We start from the raw sequence: 18,616 nt of genomic DNA, 5'->3' as shown, positions 1-18,616 counted from the left end.
TCCAAGCACCTTTTAAATGTGGTGAGGGTTTCTACCTCTACCATCCGTCCAGGCAGTGAGTTCCAGCCCACCACAACCCTCTGCATGAGGAACCTTCCTTTCAAATCACCTCGAAACTGTCCACCAACCATTTTAAAACTATGCCCCCTCGTAATTGACCCCTCCACCAAGGGAAATAGTCCTTGCAAGCCACTATATTCAGCCCCTCAAAATTTTATACACCTCGATGGGGTCTCTTCTCAGCCTCTTCTATTCCAAGGAGAACAAACCTAGCCTATCCACTCTGTCCTCGTAGCTAAGAGTCTCCATTCCAGGCAGCATCCTCGTAATTCTCCTCTGCACCCTCTCCAGTGCAATCATGTACTTCCTATAATACGGCGACCAGAACTGCACACAGTATTCCAGTTGCGGTCTAACCAGAGTATTATACAATTTAAGCATAACCTCCTTGCTTTTGTATTCTATGCCTCGGCCAATAAATGCAAGCATTCCATATGCCGCCTTAACCACCTTATCCACCTGACCTTTCAGGGTATGTGACTGTAACAAAGGTAAACTATCCCCCCTCGTCCTTCTCAACCTGTCTGCAGCCTTTGACACAGTTGACCACTCCATCTTCCTCCAACAGCTCTCCTCCATCCTCCAGCTTTGTGGGACTGCACTCGCTTAGTTCCATTCTTATCTACCCAGTCATAGCCAGATAATCACCTACAATGGCTTCTCTTCCGCTCCCACGCCAACCTGTGATGTCCCCCATGAATCTATCCTTGGTCCCTCCCTCCTATTTTTCATCTCCATGCTGCCCCTCGGCAACATTGTCCAAAAATACAGTGACGACACCCAGTACCACCACACCACCACCCCTCTCGACTCTTCCACTGTCTCTAAATTGTCACACTGTTTGCCTGACATCCAGTACTGAATCATAGAATGATTACAGCACAAAAGAAAGTCATTCAGCCCGTCGAACCCGTGCCAGTTCTCTGCAAGAGCATTTCAGCTAGTCCCACTTCCCCACCCTTTCCTCGTAGCCCTGCAATTCTTTTTCTTTCAGGTACTTATCCAGCTCCCTCTTGAAAGCTGTGATTGAGTCTACCTCCACCACTCTTTCAGGCAGTGCATTCCAGGAACTTGCCATTCTCGTAAAAATGTTTTTTCTTGTATCATCTTTGCCAATTACCTTAAATCTGTGCCCTTTGGTTCTCGACCCTTCTGCCAATGGGAACAATTTTTCATGATCTACTCTGTCCAGACCCCTCATGATTTTGAACACCTCTATTAAATCTCCTCTCAACCTTCTCTGCTCCAAGGAGAACAACCCCAGCTTCTCCAGTCTATCCACGTACCTGGTCCCTCATTTCTAGAATCATTCTCGTAAATCTTTTCTGCACCCTCTTTAAGACCTTCACATCCTTCCTAAAGTGCTGTGCCCAGAATTAGCCACGATACTCCAGTTGAGGCCAAACCAGTGGTTTATGCAGGTTCATCATAATTTCCACACTTTTGTACTCTCTCTATCTCTATTCATGAAGCCCAGGATCCCGTAAATTATTTCAACCGCTTTCTCAACCTGCCCTTTCACCTTCAATGATTTATGCACATATATCCCTAGGTCTCCAAGTTCAACCACCCCATTTAGGATTGTACCCTTAAGCTTATATTTCCTCTCCTCATTCTTTCTACCAAAATGTATCACTTTGCACTTTTCTGCATTAAATTTCATCTGCCACGTGCCGTCCACCAGCCTATCTGTCTATGGATGAGCAGAAATTTCCTCCAACTAAATATTGGGAAGACCGTAGCAATTGTCTTCGGTCCCCACCACAAACTCCATTCCCTAGCCACCGACTCCATCTCATTCCCTGGCAACTGTCTGAGGCTGAACCAGATGGTTTGCAACCTTGATGTCATTTTTGACCCCAAGGTGAGCTTCCAACCACATCCGTGCCATCCCCAAGACTGCCTATGTCCACCTTCATAATATTGACCGACTCCGCCCCTGCCTCAGCTCATCTGCTTATTTATATGGACTTGGTCAAAGGGAAATAGAATGGGAAGTATGAAAAAGTGCCAAAATTGGAGCTAGAATCTAGTGGAAGAAAAAAGTAGGTCGACACTAGGGATGCAGCTCTTCTCACACTCGATGTCTTTTATTTCTTTGATTTCTCTATTATACCCCCTTCTATCTCCTACGCATGTTGCTTCTGCCCTTTGACCATTTCCTGATCCCCACCATAGCACTTCAAAGGTCATTCTATGTCTTTTCCTTTGTGAGTTTTCTCTGCCCCCTCTTACCCTCATAATGTTCCTTCTTCAGTGCTGTTTTTATACCTGAAATATCAACTATCTGGTGTTTTCTCAACAGATACTGTCTGACCTGCTGAGTATCTCCAGTGTTTGCTGTTTCTGGTTCAGATTTCCAATGACTGCAGTGTTTTGCTTTTTGTTGACCAGTCTCTGCAATACTCCCAATCTGCTGCAGAAACCTTTAATTCACATTTTTATTACCCCAATATTCATCTGCACCAGGGCCCTCCTTGTCGGTCTCCCCACGCCCACCTTGAACAAACTAAATCCAAAGTGCTGCAGGCTACATCCTTACCCACAGTAATGTCTGCACCGCTATTGTTGTTCGCACCAAGCTCCACACTCCTGTACCGCAGCAAATTGTCTTTTCACATTCTTATCCCTTGCCTTCAAATTGCTCCCTGACCTTGCACTGCTCTACCTCAGCAATTTCCTCCAGTGCTGCATCCCTGCATGCACTCCCTTCAAATACTGGGTTAATCTTAGTTACACTTCCTTAATCAGCAGTTGCTCATCTAAATGCTTATGCCCTGTTCTCTGGTATTTCCCCCCCGAGTACCTTTGACATCTAACTTCCATGTCTGCTTTCAGAGGCTTCATCAGTTTTGTGTGATTTCATCCCCAACCCCCTTTTTTCTATTTTTCCCACTGCTTTTTGTCCACTGCCCTGTAAAATATTGAGATGTCTTTCTGTACATGAGAATCGCTATAGAGCTTTAATTGCTGACAAAGTAAGGATCATGTTTAGAAGTCAGTAACACCCTAGCTGAGTGAATAACTGAATTAATCTGCAACCATGTAACTGGTTCTGAAATTAATATATAGTAATATTATCATCAATAATAAAAGGTTACACCCCAACAGTTGCATCAGTGTAACCACATTGTAAAGTTAAAAAGTCATGCCTTACAATATGTCTGTTATTTTGTAATTAAAGTTACAGCAAATGTTATGCACGCTTAATTTTGTTAATATAATTTAAAAGACAAATTTACTTTCTTATATTCATGTTGTACATTTTTGTAAACAAGTGTGAGTTAACCTGCCCAGTGCAGTTAGGATTATTTTTAAAATTTTGAATATCATGGACCTCTATCAAAAGCTAACATAATTTCAAATGAAAATAGACATGTCTCATAAATGTGAACCAATTTTTAGAGCAAAAAAATCTGAATTATCCCAGTTTGGATTTGGGCACACTGGCTCTTTGAGAAAAAAGGTGTTTCATGTGCAATTTAAATGTGGTCTTTTTTTCCTATTATGAAATTGAAATTACATGCTGAGATTTTGAAGTCTTTTCCATTGCTATTTAGAGAAGAATGACGGCATTGTAAATTATGTGTTTTTTTTTCCCCCAGTATTTTTTGGTCTGAGATGTCATGTCTGAAGTAATCCAGATGTGCCTTCTGGTTTCCGAGTTTAGCAGTTTTTCCTTGTGATCCAGAAAACTCCTTTTATTGTTTTTACACTGTAGATGCACTGTAAGCCACATGTGCATCAGTAATATTAAACCAGCTGATAATACAGATGTTGGCAGATGAGAATCCAAATGCTTATTCCTATGTTTTATTTTTCTTTGGCGCAACATGTATAGCAAAGTGCTGTGCATAATAAAATTACATCCTGGGTTGAGCTAAATAAAACATAGTGGAAAAGATATGGAATATGTAATGTTTGTTTTGTTTTCTCTCTCATTTCTGAAGCAGTAACTCAAGTCACCAGCTACCATGACGAGCAAGGATTCACATAATGAGAAAATAGAAATCTGACAGATGGGCATTCAAATGGTTAACTACAAAATAGACCTATAAGAGTAATTAGGACAAAATCCTCCTCTTAAAAATAGGTAGTTGGTCCAGATTATTTTTGAATGATCAAAATTTTGTAAGTTTTTATATGTTTATTGGAGTTTAGGTGGTCTTAGATATCAGTTGCTTATAATGCTTAATTATTTGATTCTGATGACAGTATTCAGAGGAACCAGGTGGTTGCACTGGGAACTGGGTGGAGGCAGAATAGAGTTGAATACTGAGTGAGCTAACATACCTGATAGTTCAGTTTGCCCTAATGATACATTGCTGTTTTCCTGATTGTAGAAAGTGATTTTGATTTCTATGTCAATTGCTAAAATAGAATAATTGACGAGCATGAAGGATGATGTATTGGATTGATGGCATTTGGTTGTTTTTCCGATTTACGTTTTTGAACAAACTAGTGGGTGGGGTCTGGCAAAGAAACTTTGATTTTTCTTTTAAAATTTGGACAAGGCCCCTTAGGTTTTATGGATGGTATAAGTAAGTTCATCGACTAGTGAAGTGCTTTACTTGATCTTCATTGCAGCTCTGTTATTTCCTTTCAGTATGAATCCACAGGACTGGGACTAATCAGCAGCAGACTACGGACTACGTTGAATAGAATACAGGAGAGCCTTATTGATCTGGTAAGAAGTGGATCTCTGAATAGTTTAGTTGAATTAGCTGATTACTGAAAGCAGCTCCAAAAGAGATTTGTACCCAAAAAGTTAGAGAGCCCCTGCTTACAGATTAATTATCTTTCGTATAGACTGTCATCTCAGTTATAATTGGATTTTAAGACTTATTGGTGAGAATGTTGTAAAGAATTTCTAATATTTATTCCAGGATATCATTTGGCAGGAATAAACTGCGATCAAATACAGTGGAACCAAAATTGACCTCCGCCCATGAGAATTAGATTTATTTGGTGAATTACCGCCCCAATTGATGGGGCGGGAAATAGAGGGAATTTGCCCTCTTCTGAGAAATTATTTGGGCAGAAGCAAGTCGGGAGTGGGGTGGAAGGCGGGCGGTGTCATTAGCGCCGCGCTGAGCACATCAACGTTGCGCTGACGTTTAGCAACGTCCCTTCCCTTCACTTGACGCCCACTTAGCCACCAGGGAGGACTTCGGCTGGGCCAGCGGGTCAGCACCCAAGAGGGGGTGCTGGGCTGCCTGTTGGCGGCCCAGCCGAACCCACGACTGCTATTGTCGGGCCGATTGCAGAGTCGGCCGACAATTAAAATAAAATGGCGGCTCGGCGGTGCGCCCTCCCCTTTAAGGGCGGATGTGCTGCCCAGCCACTGGCAGGTTCCCGCCGCGCCTGGCTGTCGGGGGACAGCGACATGCAGTCGATTGATTATTTGAGGGCAATATTGCTTCCGGGAGGGGACCAGGCGGTGCGGGCTCTAATGATATCACTAACGCCGTTCGCACAGGCGTGGGGTGGATACCTTCTCTGCCTCAAAAAAGCAAGAGGGCAATGTCCCGATCGTCGCAGGAGCGGACGCTCATTTCCACTCCGTATCTGCTCTTAAAAAGAAAAAAAATTCGGTCCCAGCATATTTGCAATTCAGCTGAAAAGTACAAATCCTTCAATTTAGAAAATTTTACTTAAATGAATACTTAAAGGGTGACAAAAGTCATGTTCTCATTCTTTCAATTGTTCTAGCAGGTAAATGAATGACAGATTTTCCTGCATGTGTTCGGCTTTCTGCTTAACAGGATGCGCATGGACAGACACTACCGGCAGTCATTTTAAAGCCATACGTGATGGAATGAAAGGAAAAGAGAGAAACTTGCATGCCTGTCTATAATATATATATATATAGCGTCTTTCATGACCTCAGGACATCTCAAAGCACTTTATAGCCAATTAAGTATTTTTCAAGTAGTCACTGTTGCAATGTAGGAAACCTGACAGCCAATTTCTGCACAGCAAGGTTCCACAAACAGCAATGTAATAATGACCAGGTAATCTATTTTTTTAGTGATGTTGGTTGAGAGATAAATATTGGCTAGGACACCGAGGAGAACTCCACTGCTCCTCTTTGAAATAGTGCCATAGGATCTTTTTGTGCCCACCTGAGATGGCAGACAGTGCCTTGGTTTAACATCTCATCTGAAGGACAGCACCTCCCACAGTGCAGTACACTCTCAGTAATGCACTGGTGTCAGCCTAAATCTCTGGCATCGAGTGAGACTCAGACCCACAATCTTCTGACTCGGAGGCAAGAGTGCAACCTCTGAGTCACGGCTGTCAAAGTGAGAGCACCGCATTCCTACGTTTTCTGGATAAATATTTAACTTGACGGCCAAGAAACAGAAATTTTAATTTAAACTATTCACTATAATTGAACTGATTTTTTAAAATCTCAAGCCATTTTCTTAGGGTTTATTTAGCTCACTCCTGATAAATCATTTTTGGTAGAAAAATGGTTTAATTATAAAAAGGTCTAATGTAGTGCAGTATTATTTTGCATTGGGCTACCATAATAGCAAGGTGAGAGTTTCTGAAATTTATTTGGAATCAAAATTTGTTCAAAGATTTATAGACTTTTGAAGTTCCTGATTAATGACAAATTTGAAACTAGAAAGAGTTTAAGGTTGGCACCACAGCTGAATAGATACTTTAAAACTAACTGTAAAAGATGAAACATTTTGTGCAAATTGCAAGTAATTTAAGTTTAAAAGTTATTTGAGGCTTGGCACGCTCCTTTCACAAATGGTTTACACCTGCTTAATGTTGTTTCGGGAGAAAAGAGTGATTTTCATGTGGGAAAAATAAGACATTGTGAACATCTGCAAAACATTTATTTTTGAAGTAAAACCTTTGATTCCATCAGTCAGATTTTTATCAAATGCACTGCTAACATTTCCTAGTAACGCTACTATAAATAGTTATAGAAATAATTTATTTTGTTTCCTACTAAGTTCCCTGATATAGTTGTGAATTTACATTTTTGTGAAGTCCTGTTTGCACGGCCACCACGCATCAGCCTAGTGATACAGTTTTAACTCCTGATGTAATTGGAATTACAGAGTAGCATTTAAAAAACAGTATGGTATAATATGTGTGTTCACTGCAGAAGGAATAGGGGACAAGCTCAGCGACTGCGATGCCTGGCAGGAAAGCAGGCATGTTCATCATGAAGTCATGGCAGCTTACTCAAACATTCCTTGCACAGCATGTTCTATGGTCAGTTGCATTTCTTCTCCTAGCTTGTCAGTCCAGTACATGAGGTTTTCCTGTTGTGTACATTCCTTTTACTATTTGTTGGATACCATTTGGGTATCGTAGAACTTGGCATTCTGAACATGTCTGACCCATTGTTTTTGTCTGACATTCTGCAAGATATTTTCTTTCAACCAAGCAGTGCTTTTGTTATTTTGATCCTGACATGGTCGCAAGATCTGAATGCAAGAGGAGAGTAGCTACTCTTGAAATCAAGGCAGCATTTAACTTGGCATGCCCCAAGTAGCCCTCTTAGACCTGCAGTACATGTGATCTATAGGATGCACTGCAGCAACACATGGCCTACCTATAGTGAGAATTGAATCCAAGCAAAGGTAGTAAACATAAGCCAAATAGCTAAACTACTACAGCAATTAGCTACTGTTATGTTACGCTTGGAGCAGGACAGGTCCATTGTACTCTGTTGTTTCATGTGGTTAAGGATCTTGTACTTATTTAATAAGGTTTTCTGTGGTGGCCAGATAGGCATTACCCGTAAGTGGCCAACTCACTAGACGCAGTGCCAGGCCTGATCTTTTCTCATTGAGGAATCATCTCATAGCAACTGATGGGGCTCAAGAAAAAAATAGTCATCACCCAGTGATTGTTTATTTTATCCTCCACTACTGGTGGGCACGCTGAAGAGAGGTCATATCAAATGTTTTTTTTACAGGTAACATTGCCTGATTTCTTTGAGCACGGGAGACTAAAAACCGAGGCTATGCTGTTCACTTTATAAGAACATATGAAATAGGAACAGGTGTAGGCCATTTGGCCCCTCGAGCCTGCTCCGCCATTCAATAAGGTCATGGCTGATCTGATCATGGACTCGGCTCCACTTCCCTGCCCGCTCCCCATAACCCCTTACTCCCTTATGGCTCAAAAATCTGTCTATCTCCGCTTTAAATATATTCAATGATCCAGCCTCCACAGCTTTCTGGGGCAGAGAATTCCATAGATTTACAACCCTCAGCGAAGAAATTTCTCCTCATTTCAGTTTTAAATGGGAGGCCCCTTATTCTAAGACCATGTCCCCTAGTTTTAGTTTCACCTATGAGTGGAAATATCCTCCCTGCATCCACTTTGTCAAGCCCCCTCATTATCTTATATGTTTCAATAAGATCACGCCTTATTCTTAACTCCAATGTGTATAGGCTCAACCTATCCTCATAAGTCAACCCCCTCATTTCCAGAATCAACCTCGTGAACCTTCTCTGAACAGCCTCCAATGCAAGTATACCCTTCCTTAAATATGGAGACCAAAACTGTACGCAGTACTCCAGGTGTGGCCTCACCAATACCCTGTACAGTTGTAGCAGGACTTCTCTGCTTTTATACTCTCTCCCCCTTGCAATAAAGGCCAACATTCCATTTGCCTTCCTGATTACTTGCTGTACCTGCATACTAATGTTTTGTGTTTCATGCATAAGGCCCCTCAGGTCTCTCTGTACTGCAGCACTTGGGAAATTTTTCTCCATTTTAATTATAATTTGCTTTTCTATTATTTCTGCCAAAGTGGATAACCTCACATTTTCCCACATTATACTCCATCTGCCAAATTTTTGCCCACTCACTTAGCCTATCTATATCCCTTTGCAGATTTTTTCTGTCCTCCTCACAATTTGCTTTCCCACGCATCTTTGTATCATCAGCAAACTTGGCTACATTACACTCGGTCCCTTCATCCAAGTCATTAATATAGATTGTAAATAGTTGATGACCCAGCACCGATCCCTGCGGCACCCCACGAGTCACTGTTTGCCAACCGGAAAATGAACCATTAATCCCGACTCTCTGTTTTCTGTTCGTTAGCCAATCCTCTCTCCATGCTAATATATTACCCCCAACCCTGTGCGCTTTTATCTTGTGCAGTCACCTCTTATGTGGCACCTTATCAAATGCCTTCTGGAAATCCAAATACACCACATCCACTGGTTCCCCCTTATCCACCCTGCTCGTTACATCTTCAAAGAACTCTAGCAAATTTGTCAAACATGACTTTCCTTTCATAAATCCATGCTGACTCTGCTTGATTATATTTTGCTTTTCCAAATATCCCACTACTGATTCCTTAATAATGGACTGCAGCATTTTCCCAATGACAGATGTTAGGCTAGCTGGTCTATAGTTTCCTGTTTTTTGTCTGCCTCCTTTTTTAAATAGGTGTGTTGCATTTGCGGTTTTCCAATCTTCTGGGACCGCTCCAGAATCCAGGGAATTTTGATAGATTACAACCAATGCATCCACTATCTTTGCAGCCACTCCTCTTAAGACCTTAGGATGAAAGCCATCAGGTCCAGGGGACTTGTCCGCCTTTAGTTCCATTATTTTACCTAGTACTACTTCGTTTGTGATAATATTAGCTTCCTCCCTCTATCCACTATTGAGATGTTTTTAGTGTCTTCTACCATGAAGACCGATACAAAGTATTTATTCAACTTCTCTGCCATTTCCCTGTTCTCCATTATTAATTCCCCAGTCTCATCCTCCAGGAGACCAACATTCACTTCAGCCACTCTTCCTTTTTATGTACTCTTACTATCTGTTTTTATATTTCATGCTAGTTTACTTTCATAATCTATCTACCCTCTCTTAAAAATGTTTTTAGTCGTTCTCTGCTGGCTTAAAAAAATTTCCTAATCCTCTGGCCTCCCACTAGTCTTGGCCACATTGTATGCCTTTGTTTTCAATTGATACCATCCCTTATTTCCTGAGTTAACCATGATGGTTATCCCTTCTGTTACAGCCTATCCTTCTATCATAAGAATTAGGAACAGGAGTAGGCCATCTAGCCCCTCGAGCCTGCTCCGCCATTCAATAAGATCATGGCTGATCTGGTCGTGGACTCAGCTCCACTTACCCGCCCTCTCCCCGTAACCCTTAATTCCCTTATTGCTTAAAAATCTATCTATCTCTGACTTGAAAACATTCAATGAGCCAGCCTCAACTGCTTCCTTGGGCAGAGAATTCCACAGATTCACAACCCTCTGGGAGAAGAAATTCCTTCTCAACTCAGTTTTAAATTGGCTCCTTCGTATTTTGAGGCTGTGCCCCCTAGTTCTAGTCTCCCCCACCAATGGAAACAACCTCTCTGCCTCTATCTTGTCTATCCCTTTCATGATTTTAAATGTTTCTATAAGATCACCCGTCAGCCTTCTGAACTCCAAGGAGTAAAGACCCAGTCTACTCAATCTATCATCATAAGGTAACCCCCTCATTTCTGGAATCAGCCTAGTGAATCGTCTCTGTACCCCTTCCAAAGCTAGTATATCCTTCCTTAAGTAAGGTGACCAGAACTGCACGCAGTACTCCAGCTGCGGCCTTACCAATACCTTATATAGTTGCAGCAACACCTCCCTGCTTTTGTACTCCATCCCTTTCGCAATAAAGGCCAACATTCCATTTGCCTTCCTGATTACCTGCTGCACCTGCAAACTAACCTTTTGGGATAAAAAATCATTCATGCACAAGGACCCCCAGGTCCCTCTGCACCACAGCATGTTGTAATTTCTCCCTATTCAAATAATATTCCCTTTTACTGTTTTTTTTTTCCCAAGGTGGATGACCTCACAATTTTTGACATTGTATTCCATCTGCCAAACCTTAGCCCATTCGCTTAACCTATCCAAATCTCCTTGTAGCCTCTCTGAGTCCTCTACACAACCCGCTTTCCCACTAATCTTAGTGTCATCTGCAAATTTTGTTGCACTACACTCTGTCCCCTCCTCTAGGTCATCTATGCATATTGTAAACAGTTGTGGTCCCAGCACTGATCCCTGTGGCACACCACTAACCACTGATTTCTAACCGGAAAAGGACCCATTTATCCCGACTCTCTGCTTTCTGTTCGCCAGCCAATTCTCTATCCATGCTAATACATTTCCTCTGACTCCGCGTACCTTTATCTTCTGCAGTAACCTTTTGTGTGGCACCTTATCGAATGCCTTTTGGAAATCTAAATACACCACATCCATCGGTACACCTCTATCCATCATGCTCGTTATATCCTCAAAGAATTCCAGTAAGTTAGTTAAACATGATTTCCCTTTCATGAATCCATGCTGCGTCTGCTTGATTGCACTATTCCTATCCAGATGTCCCTCTATTTCTTCCTTAATAGTTTCAAGCATTTTCCCCACTACAGATGTTAAACTAACCGGCCTATAGTTACCTGCCTTTTGCCTGCCCCCTTTTTTAAACAGAGGCGTTACATTAGCTGCTCTCCAATCCGCTGGTACCTCCCCAGAGTCCAGAGAATTTTGGTAGATTATAACAAATGCATCTGCTATAACTTCCGCCATCTCTTTTAATACCCTGGGGTGCATTTCATCAGGACCAGGGGACTTGTCTACCTTCAATCCCATTAGTCTGTCCAGCACTACCTCCCTAGTGATAGTGATCATCTCAAGGTCCTCCCTTCCCACATTCCTATGACCAGCAATTTTTGGCATGGTTTTTGTGTCTTCCACTGTGAAGACGGAAGCAAAATAATTGTTTAAGGTCTCAGCCATTTACACATTTCCCATTATTAAATCCCCCTTTTCATCTTCTAAGGGACCAACATTTACTTTAGTCACTCTTTTCCGTTTTATATATCTGTAAAAGCTTTTACTATCTGTTTTTATGTTTTGCGCAAGTTTACCTTCGTAATCTATCTTCCCTTTCTTTATTGCTTTTTTAGTCATTCTTTGCTGTTGCTTAAAATCTTCCCAATCCTCTAGTTTCCCACTAACCTTGGCCACCTTATACGCATTGGTCTTTGATTTGATACTTTCCTTTATTTCCTTGGTTATCCACGGCTGGTTATCTCTTCTCTTGTCGCCCTTCTTTTTCACTGGAATATATTTTTGTTGCGCATTATGAAAGAGCTCCTTAAAAGTCCTCCACTGTTCCTCAATTTTGCCACCGTTTAGTCCTTGTTTCCAGTCTACTTTAGCCAACTCTGCCCTCATCCCACTGTAGTCCCCTTTGTTTAAGCATAGTATGATCGTTTCTGACACAACTTCCTCATCCTCAATCTGTATTACAAATTCAACCATATTGTGATCACTCATTCCGAGAGGATCTTTTACGAGGAGATCGTTTATTTTTCCTGTCTCGTTACACAGGACCAGATCCAAAATGGCTTGCTCCCTTGTTGGCTGTGTTACATACTGTTCTAAGAAACAATCTCGTATGCATTCTATGAATTCCTCCTCCAGGCTACCCCCTGCAATTTGATTTGACCAATCGATATGTAGGTTAAAATCCCCCATAACTACTGCCGTTCCTTTTTCACATGCCTCCATTATTCCCTTGATTATTGCCCGCCCCACCATGAAGTTATTATTTGGGGGCCTATAAACTACGCCGACCAGTGACTTTTTCCCCTTACTATCTCTAATCTCCACCCACAATGATTCAACATTTTGTTCATTGGAGCCAATATCATCCCTCACAACTGCCCTGATATCATCCCTTATTAACAGAGCTACCCCACCTCCCTTCCCTTCCTGCTTATCTTTCCGAATCGTCAGATACCCCTGTACGTTTAATTCCCAGTCCTGGCCACCTTGCAACCATGTCTCTGTAATGGCCACCAAATCATACCCATTTGTAATGATTTGTGCCGTCAACTCATTTACTTTATTTCGAATGCTGCGTGCATTTAGGTAGAGTGTTTTCATCCTAGTTTTTAAACCATGATTTTTAGTTTTTACCCCTCCTGCAGCCCTTTTATATTCAGTGGCCCTTTTTGTTTCTTGCCTTTGGTTTCTCTGCCCTCCACTTTTACTCATCTCTTTTCTGTCTTTTGTTTTTGTCTCCTTTTTGTTTCCTTCTGTCTCCCTGTATTGGTTCCCATCCCCCTGCCATATTAGTTTAACTCCTCACCAACAGCACTAGCAAACACTCCCCCTAGGACATTGGTTCCGTTCCTGCCCAAGTGCAGACCGTCCGGTTTGTACTGGTCCCACCTCCCCCAGAACCTGTTCCAATGCCCCACGAATTTGAATCCCTCCCTGCTGCACCACTGCTCAAGCCACGTATTCATCTGTGCTATCCTGCGATTCCTACTCTGACTAGCACGTGGCACTGGTAGCAATCCCGAGATTACTACTTTTGAGGTCCTACTTTTTAATTTAACTCCTAGCTCCTTAAATTCGTCTCGTTGGACCTTATCCCTTTTTTTACCTATGTCGTTGGTACCAATGTGCACCACGACAACTGGCTGTTCTCCCTCCCTTTTCAGAATGTCCTGCACTCGCTCGGAGATATCCTTGACCCTTGCACCAGGGAGGCAACATACCATCCTGATATAAAAATAAAAAGAAAAGCTACTCACCAATCACCAGCCAATCACTTACCCCATTGGGATATATTTTTGTTGCAAGTTATGAAATATCTCCTTAAATGTCTGCCACTGCTCATCAACCGTCCCACACTTCAGTCTATTTTGCCAGTCCACTTTAGACAACTCTTTATTTAAGACACTGGTTTGAGATCTAACTTTGCCCCCTCCAACTGAATTTGAAATTCAACCATATTATAGTCACTCATTCCTAGAGGATCTTTTACTACAAGATAATTTATGAATCCAGTTTCATTACACAGTACTAGATCTAAGATAGTCTGCTCTCTGGTTGGTTCCGCAACATACTGTTCAAGGAAACTATCCCGGATGCACTCTATGAACTTTTCCTCAAGACTACACTGACCAGTTTGCTTTGTCCAATCAATATGAAGGTTAAAATCACCCACAATTATTTCTGTTCCTTTTTTACAAGCCTCCATTATTTCTTGATTTATACTCAGTCCAACTGTGTAGCTACTTTTAGGGGGCCTATAGACTACACCCACCAGTGACTTTTTCCCTTTATTATCCCTTATCTTCACCCAAACTGATTCAACATCTTGATCCTCCAGGCCAATATTGTTTCTCACTAACGCACTGATCCCATCCTTTATTAACAGTGCTACCCCACATCCTTTTCCTTTCTGTCTATCCTTCCGAATTGTCAAATACCCCTGAATATTTAGTTCCCAGTCCTGGTCACTGTGCAACCATGTCTCAATGGCTATCAGATTACACCCATTTGTATCTATTTGTGTCGTCAACTCATCTATTTTGTTACGAATGCTAAGTGCATTTAGACAGAGAGCTTTTAAATTTGTTTTTTTACCCTTTTTTTCCTCCTTGTTTCCTCTGTCCTTCAACCTCACTTTCTACATTTTTGCTTTCTAATTTCAGCTTTACTCCCCTCCCTACTGAATCTATTCTCGGGTTCCCATTCACCTGCCAAGCTAGTTTAAACCCTCCCCAACAGCACGAGCAAACCCCCCCCACCGCAAGGATATTGGTCCCGGCTCTGTTGAGGTGCAACCTCCCCCAGAAGCGGTCCCAATGCCTCAGGAATCTAAAGCCCTCTCTCCTACACCATCTCTCCAGCAACGCACTCATCTGCTCTATCCTCCTATTTCTGTACTCACTAGCTCGTGGCACCAGGAGTAATCCTGACGTCCTGCTTTTTAATCTCTCCTAGCTCCCTAAACTCTCCCTGCAGGACCTCATCCCTCTTTCTACCAATGTCATTGGTCCTGGTATGGACCACGACCTCTGACTTTTCACCCTCTTTCCCCCCCCCCCCAGAATGCCCTGCAGCCGCTTGGTGACATCCATGACCCTGGCACCAGGGAGGCAACATACCATCCTGGAGTCACGTCTGCAGCCGCAGAAACGCTTGTGTTTCCAACTATTAATCCCCTACCACTACAGTTCTTCCAGTCTTCTTCCTTCCCCCCACCCCGCCCTGTACAGCTGAGCCAACCGTGGTGCCGTGGATTTGGCTCTGGTTGCACTCCCCAGAGGCACCATCGCCCCCACTGGTACTCAGAACAGAGTACTGGTTGGAGAGAGCGAGATGGACTCCTGCACTAACTGCCTAGTCCTCCTCTTCTGTCCGGTGGTCACCCATCCCTCTCTACCTGCACGCTCTTAAGCTGCGGGGTAACCACCTCTAGAAACGTGCTATCCAAGTAGCTCTCAGTCTCGCGGATGCACCGCAGTGACTCCAGCCACCGCTCAAGCTCCAAAACATGGAGCTTGAGTTGGTGCAACTGAAGACACCTCCTGCACACGTGGTCGTCCTGGCTGCGCGAAGCGTCCAGGACTTCCCATATGCCACAGGATGTGCAATCCACGGGACTGAGCTCCCCTGCCGTCCCTCTAGTTGGACTCTGAACTATCAAGTAGAACTAAACTCTAAACTTCAGCAAAACACACCCAGCTGCTACTCAGCAAACAGCTGATTTGATTAATTAGTTTTCTTTAGATAATAAATATCACTTATGTATTTAATTGCAGCTCCTAACTTACACCAATGCCCAAGGGTTTAAAAAAGAAAGAAAAATACTCTCCAATCAACCAGCCAATCACTTACCTGCTTGGCTGTGACATCACAATTCGATTTAAATTAATTTTACTTTTTGGCTCTTACTGTTGTCGCTGCTGCAATCCGCTCCTCCCAAATTCCACGTCCCTTTCTGAAATTCGGGTGAGCTCCTTTGATAGGCGTTGGAAGATTTTCAGACAAGGGAGGGCAGTTTACAAGTGTGGCTTTTGGTTTCCATGTTATGATTTAGGTTCTGAGCAAACTGATGCCTTTGAACTCATGGATTCTCTGTTACTGGCACGATGCTCAATGGGGATCTCAAATGCTAAACAAGAGAGAGTTGATTGATGCATTGTGAAAACTGCCGTTATGGTAAAAACATCCAAAAAGAGTGATAACAAGTAGATTAAAACGTGTTTTCAATCGAAAAATAGTTTTTCTTTTGCGTACCGGATTTCGGTTCAACCCATTGCTAAATAGAAGTTGTAGGAGGTGTGGAAATTACCCCTCGCCCCGTCCAACAGGTTATGAAGTTCAGACTTGAGACTTTTGAGAAATTATACAAGACACAAGTTCTGCATTCAATCTTTTATTGACAAAGACAGATTCAAAACCCCTAACCACTATTCGAGCAGTACACCAATAATGTTACCAGAAATCATACACACAACCACCCGCAAATGATCAGCCCAGCGTTGATTGTAGGTCTTCCTTCCCAAAATGACTGGCCAGGTCACCTCCTGCCCTGGCTGCAGAAGTTCTTAATAGGCAAGATGATCATTCACAGGCCGTTCACTCCAACTGCAATAATGATATCTTTCGACTACCATCTTTTATACAGGTTTTCTTGCCTTTCTTAGTAAATCAATAATCCAGGATCTTGCGAAGCTTTCTTTTAATGTCCCGATTCGAATTGTGAGAGTTGAGAAATCGTCCCACAACACATCTTGCGTTTGCTGCCATTATCTAAGCTCACATTGTTCAATCACTCAAAGAGTTTGCAGAAGAGGGCAAAAAACCATGTGGTCAAATTTTGTGCGGAGTTTGTCGATGTGCCAGGGAAATCTGTGCTTTGATTGGACTTCGGGTGTTATGAGATTGGAGGAAAATGGGGAAGGGTGTTGGTGTACAACAGGGCAAATTAATTCTCAGAAGTTTGTACCTCTGATTGCGCTGAAGAAGGCGTGCAACATTCAGTGTTGTTGAAAGGGACCACAGTTCAATTTTACATGTAAGAAATAGGAGCAGGAATATGCCATTTGGCCCCTCGCCTGCTCCGCCATTCAATAAGATCATGGCTGATCTGGTCTTGGCCTCGACTCCATTTCCCTGCCTGCTCCCCATTACTCTTGACTCCCTTATCGTTCAAAAATCTGTCTATCTCCACCTTGTATATATTCAATGACCCAGCCTCCACAGCTTTCGGGTAGAGAATTCAAAAGAATCACGACCCTTTGAGATAAAATTTTTTTCCTCAGTTCCATTTTAAATGGGCGACCCCTTATTCTGAAGTTATGCCCCCATCTTCTCTGCATCTACCCTGTCAAGCCCCCTCAGAATCTTATACATTTCAATAAGATCACCTCTCATTCTTCTAAACTCTAATGAGTATAGGCCCAACCTTTCTTTATAAGACAACCCCTTCATCTCAGGAATCAACTTAATGAGCCTTCTCTGTACTGCATCCAATGCAAGCATATCCCTCCTTAAATACAGAGACCAAAACTGTATGCAGTACTCCAGGTGTGGTCTCACCAACGCCCTGTGCAGTTGTAGCAGGACTTCCCTACTTTTATACTCTATCCCCCTTGCAATAAAGGCCAACATTCCATTTGCTTTCCTAATTACTTGCTGTACCTGCATGCTAACTTTTGGTGTTTCATGTACAAGGACCCCCAGATCCCTCTGCACTGCAGCATTTTGTAATCTCTCCCCATTTAATTAATAATTTGCTTTTTTTTCCCCTAACAAAGTGGACAACCTCACATTTTCCCACATTATACTCCATCTGCCAAATTTTTGCCCACTCACTTAGCCGATCTATATCCCTTTGCAGATTCTTTGCGTCCTCCTCACAACTTGCTTTCCCACCTATCTTTGTATCATCAGCAAATTTGGCTACATTACACTCTGTCCCTTCATCCAAATCGTTGATATAGATTGTAAATAGTTGAGAATCTAGCACTGCTCCCTGTGGCACCCCACTAGTTCCAGTTTGCCAACCTGAAAATGACCCATGCTAATATATTAATCCCAACCCAATGAGCTCTTATCTTATGCAGTAACCTTTTATGTGGCACCTTATCGAATGCTTGCTGGAAATCCAAATACATGACATTTACTGGTTCCCCTTTATCCACCCTGCCCGTTGTATCCTTAAAGAACTTAGCAAGTTTGTCAAACGTGATTTCCCTTTCATAAAACCATTTTTTAATGAAAAGATGACCCATGTTGTAATGATTTCAAGGACTCTCACCTATCTCTTCACCCACACATCTCATTGTAAAGGAATAGAGACTAAGCCAAGCCCTTTATTTTAAATAAAAGCTGAAAATGCTGGAAATACACAGCAGGTCAGGCAGCATCTGTGGAGAGAGAAACAGATTCCATGCTGAGGGCAGAGTACTTGTATCTGATAACTTAAACATTTTAATTGACACTTCAGATTTCAGAGATCGAAACTCTGAACACCCATAGGTGATTCCTAATCTAAACCTCAAGCTTACTATTCTAGTCACTCAGAAGTAATCACTTGCAATATTCTAATCTTTCCATTGCTTATATTCAGTATTACAATCTCAGACAGGACAGTTTCAAATTAACAAACCACTGGAAAAAAAAAAACTACCTACAAATCTCAAGACCTAGGCTTGCGAATAATATATACACTGCTCTCTCATCTCATAGGCAGT

The 18,616-nt window shown here is 42.4% G+C and overlaps 1 protein-coding gene across 1 annotated transcript in view; it reads left to right on the top strand.

The window, feature by feature from the left end:
- Positions 1-18,616, top strand: part of vps50 (VPS50 EARP/GARPII complex subunit) — a 351,039-nt gene that overhangs the window by 262,893 nt on the left and 69,530 nt on the right. Inside the window, exon 22 of the mRNA XM_070881083.1 lies at positions 4,667-4,747. Coding sequence (XP_070737184.1) covers positions 4,667-4,747 — 81 coding nt within the window. The remainder of the gene's footprint in view (positions 1-4,666; positions 4,748-18,616) is intronic.

Source organism: Pristiophorus japonicus, chromosome 5, assembly GCF_044704955.1.
Source record: "Pristiophorus japonicus isolate sPriJap1 chromosome 5, sPriJap1.hap1, whole genome shotgun sequence".
Taxonomy (NCBI): domain Eukaryota; kingdom Metazoa; phylum Chordata; class Chondrichthyes; family Pristiophoridae; genus Pristiophorus; species Pristiophorus japonicus.
This window is presented reverse-complemented; position numbering and strand designations above follow the sequence as displayed.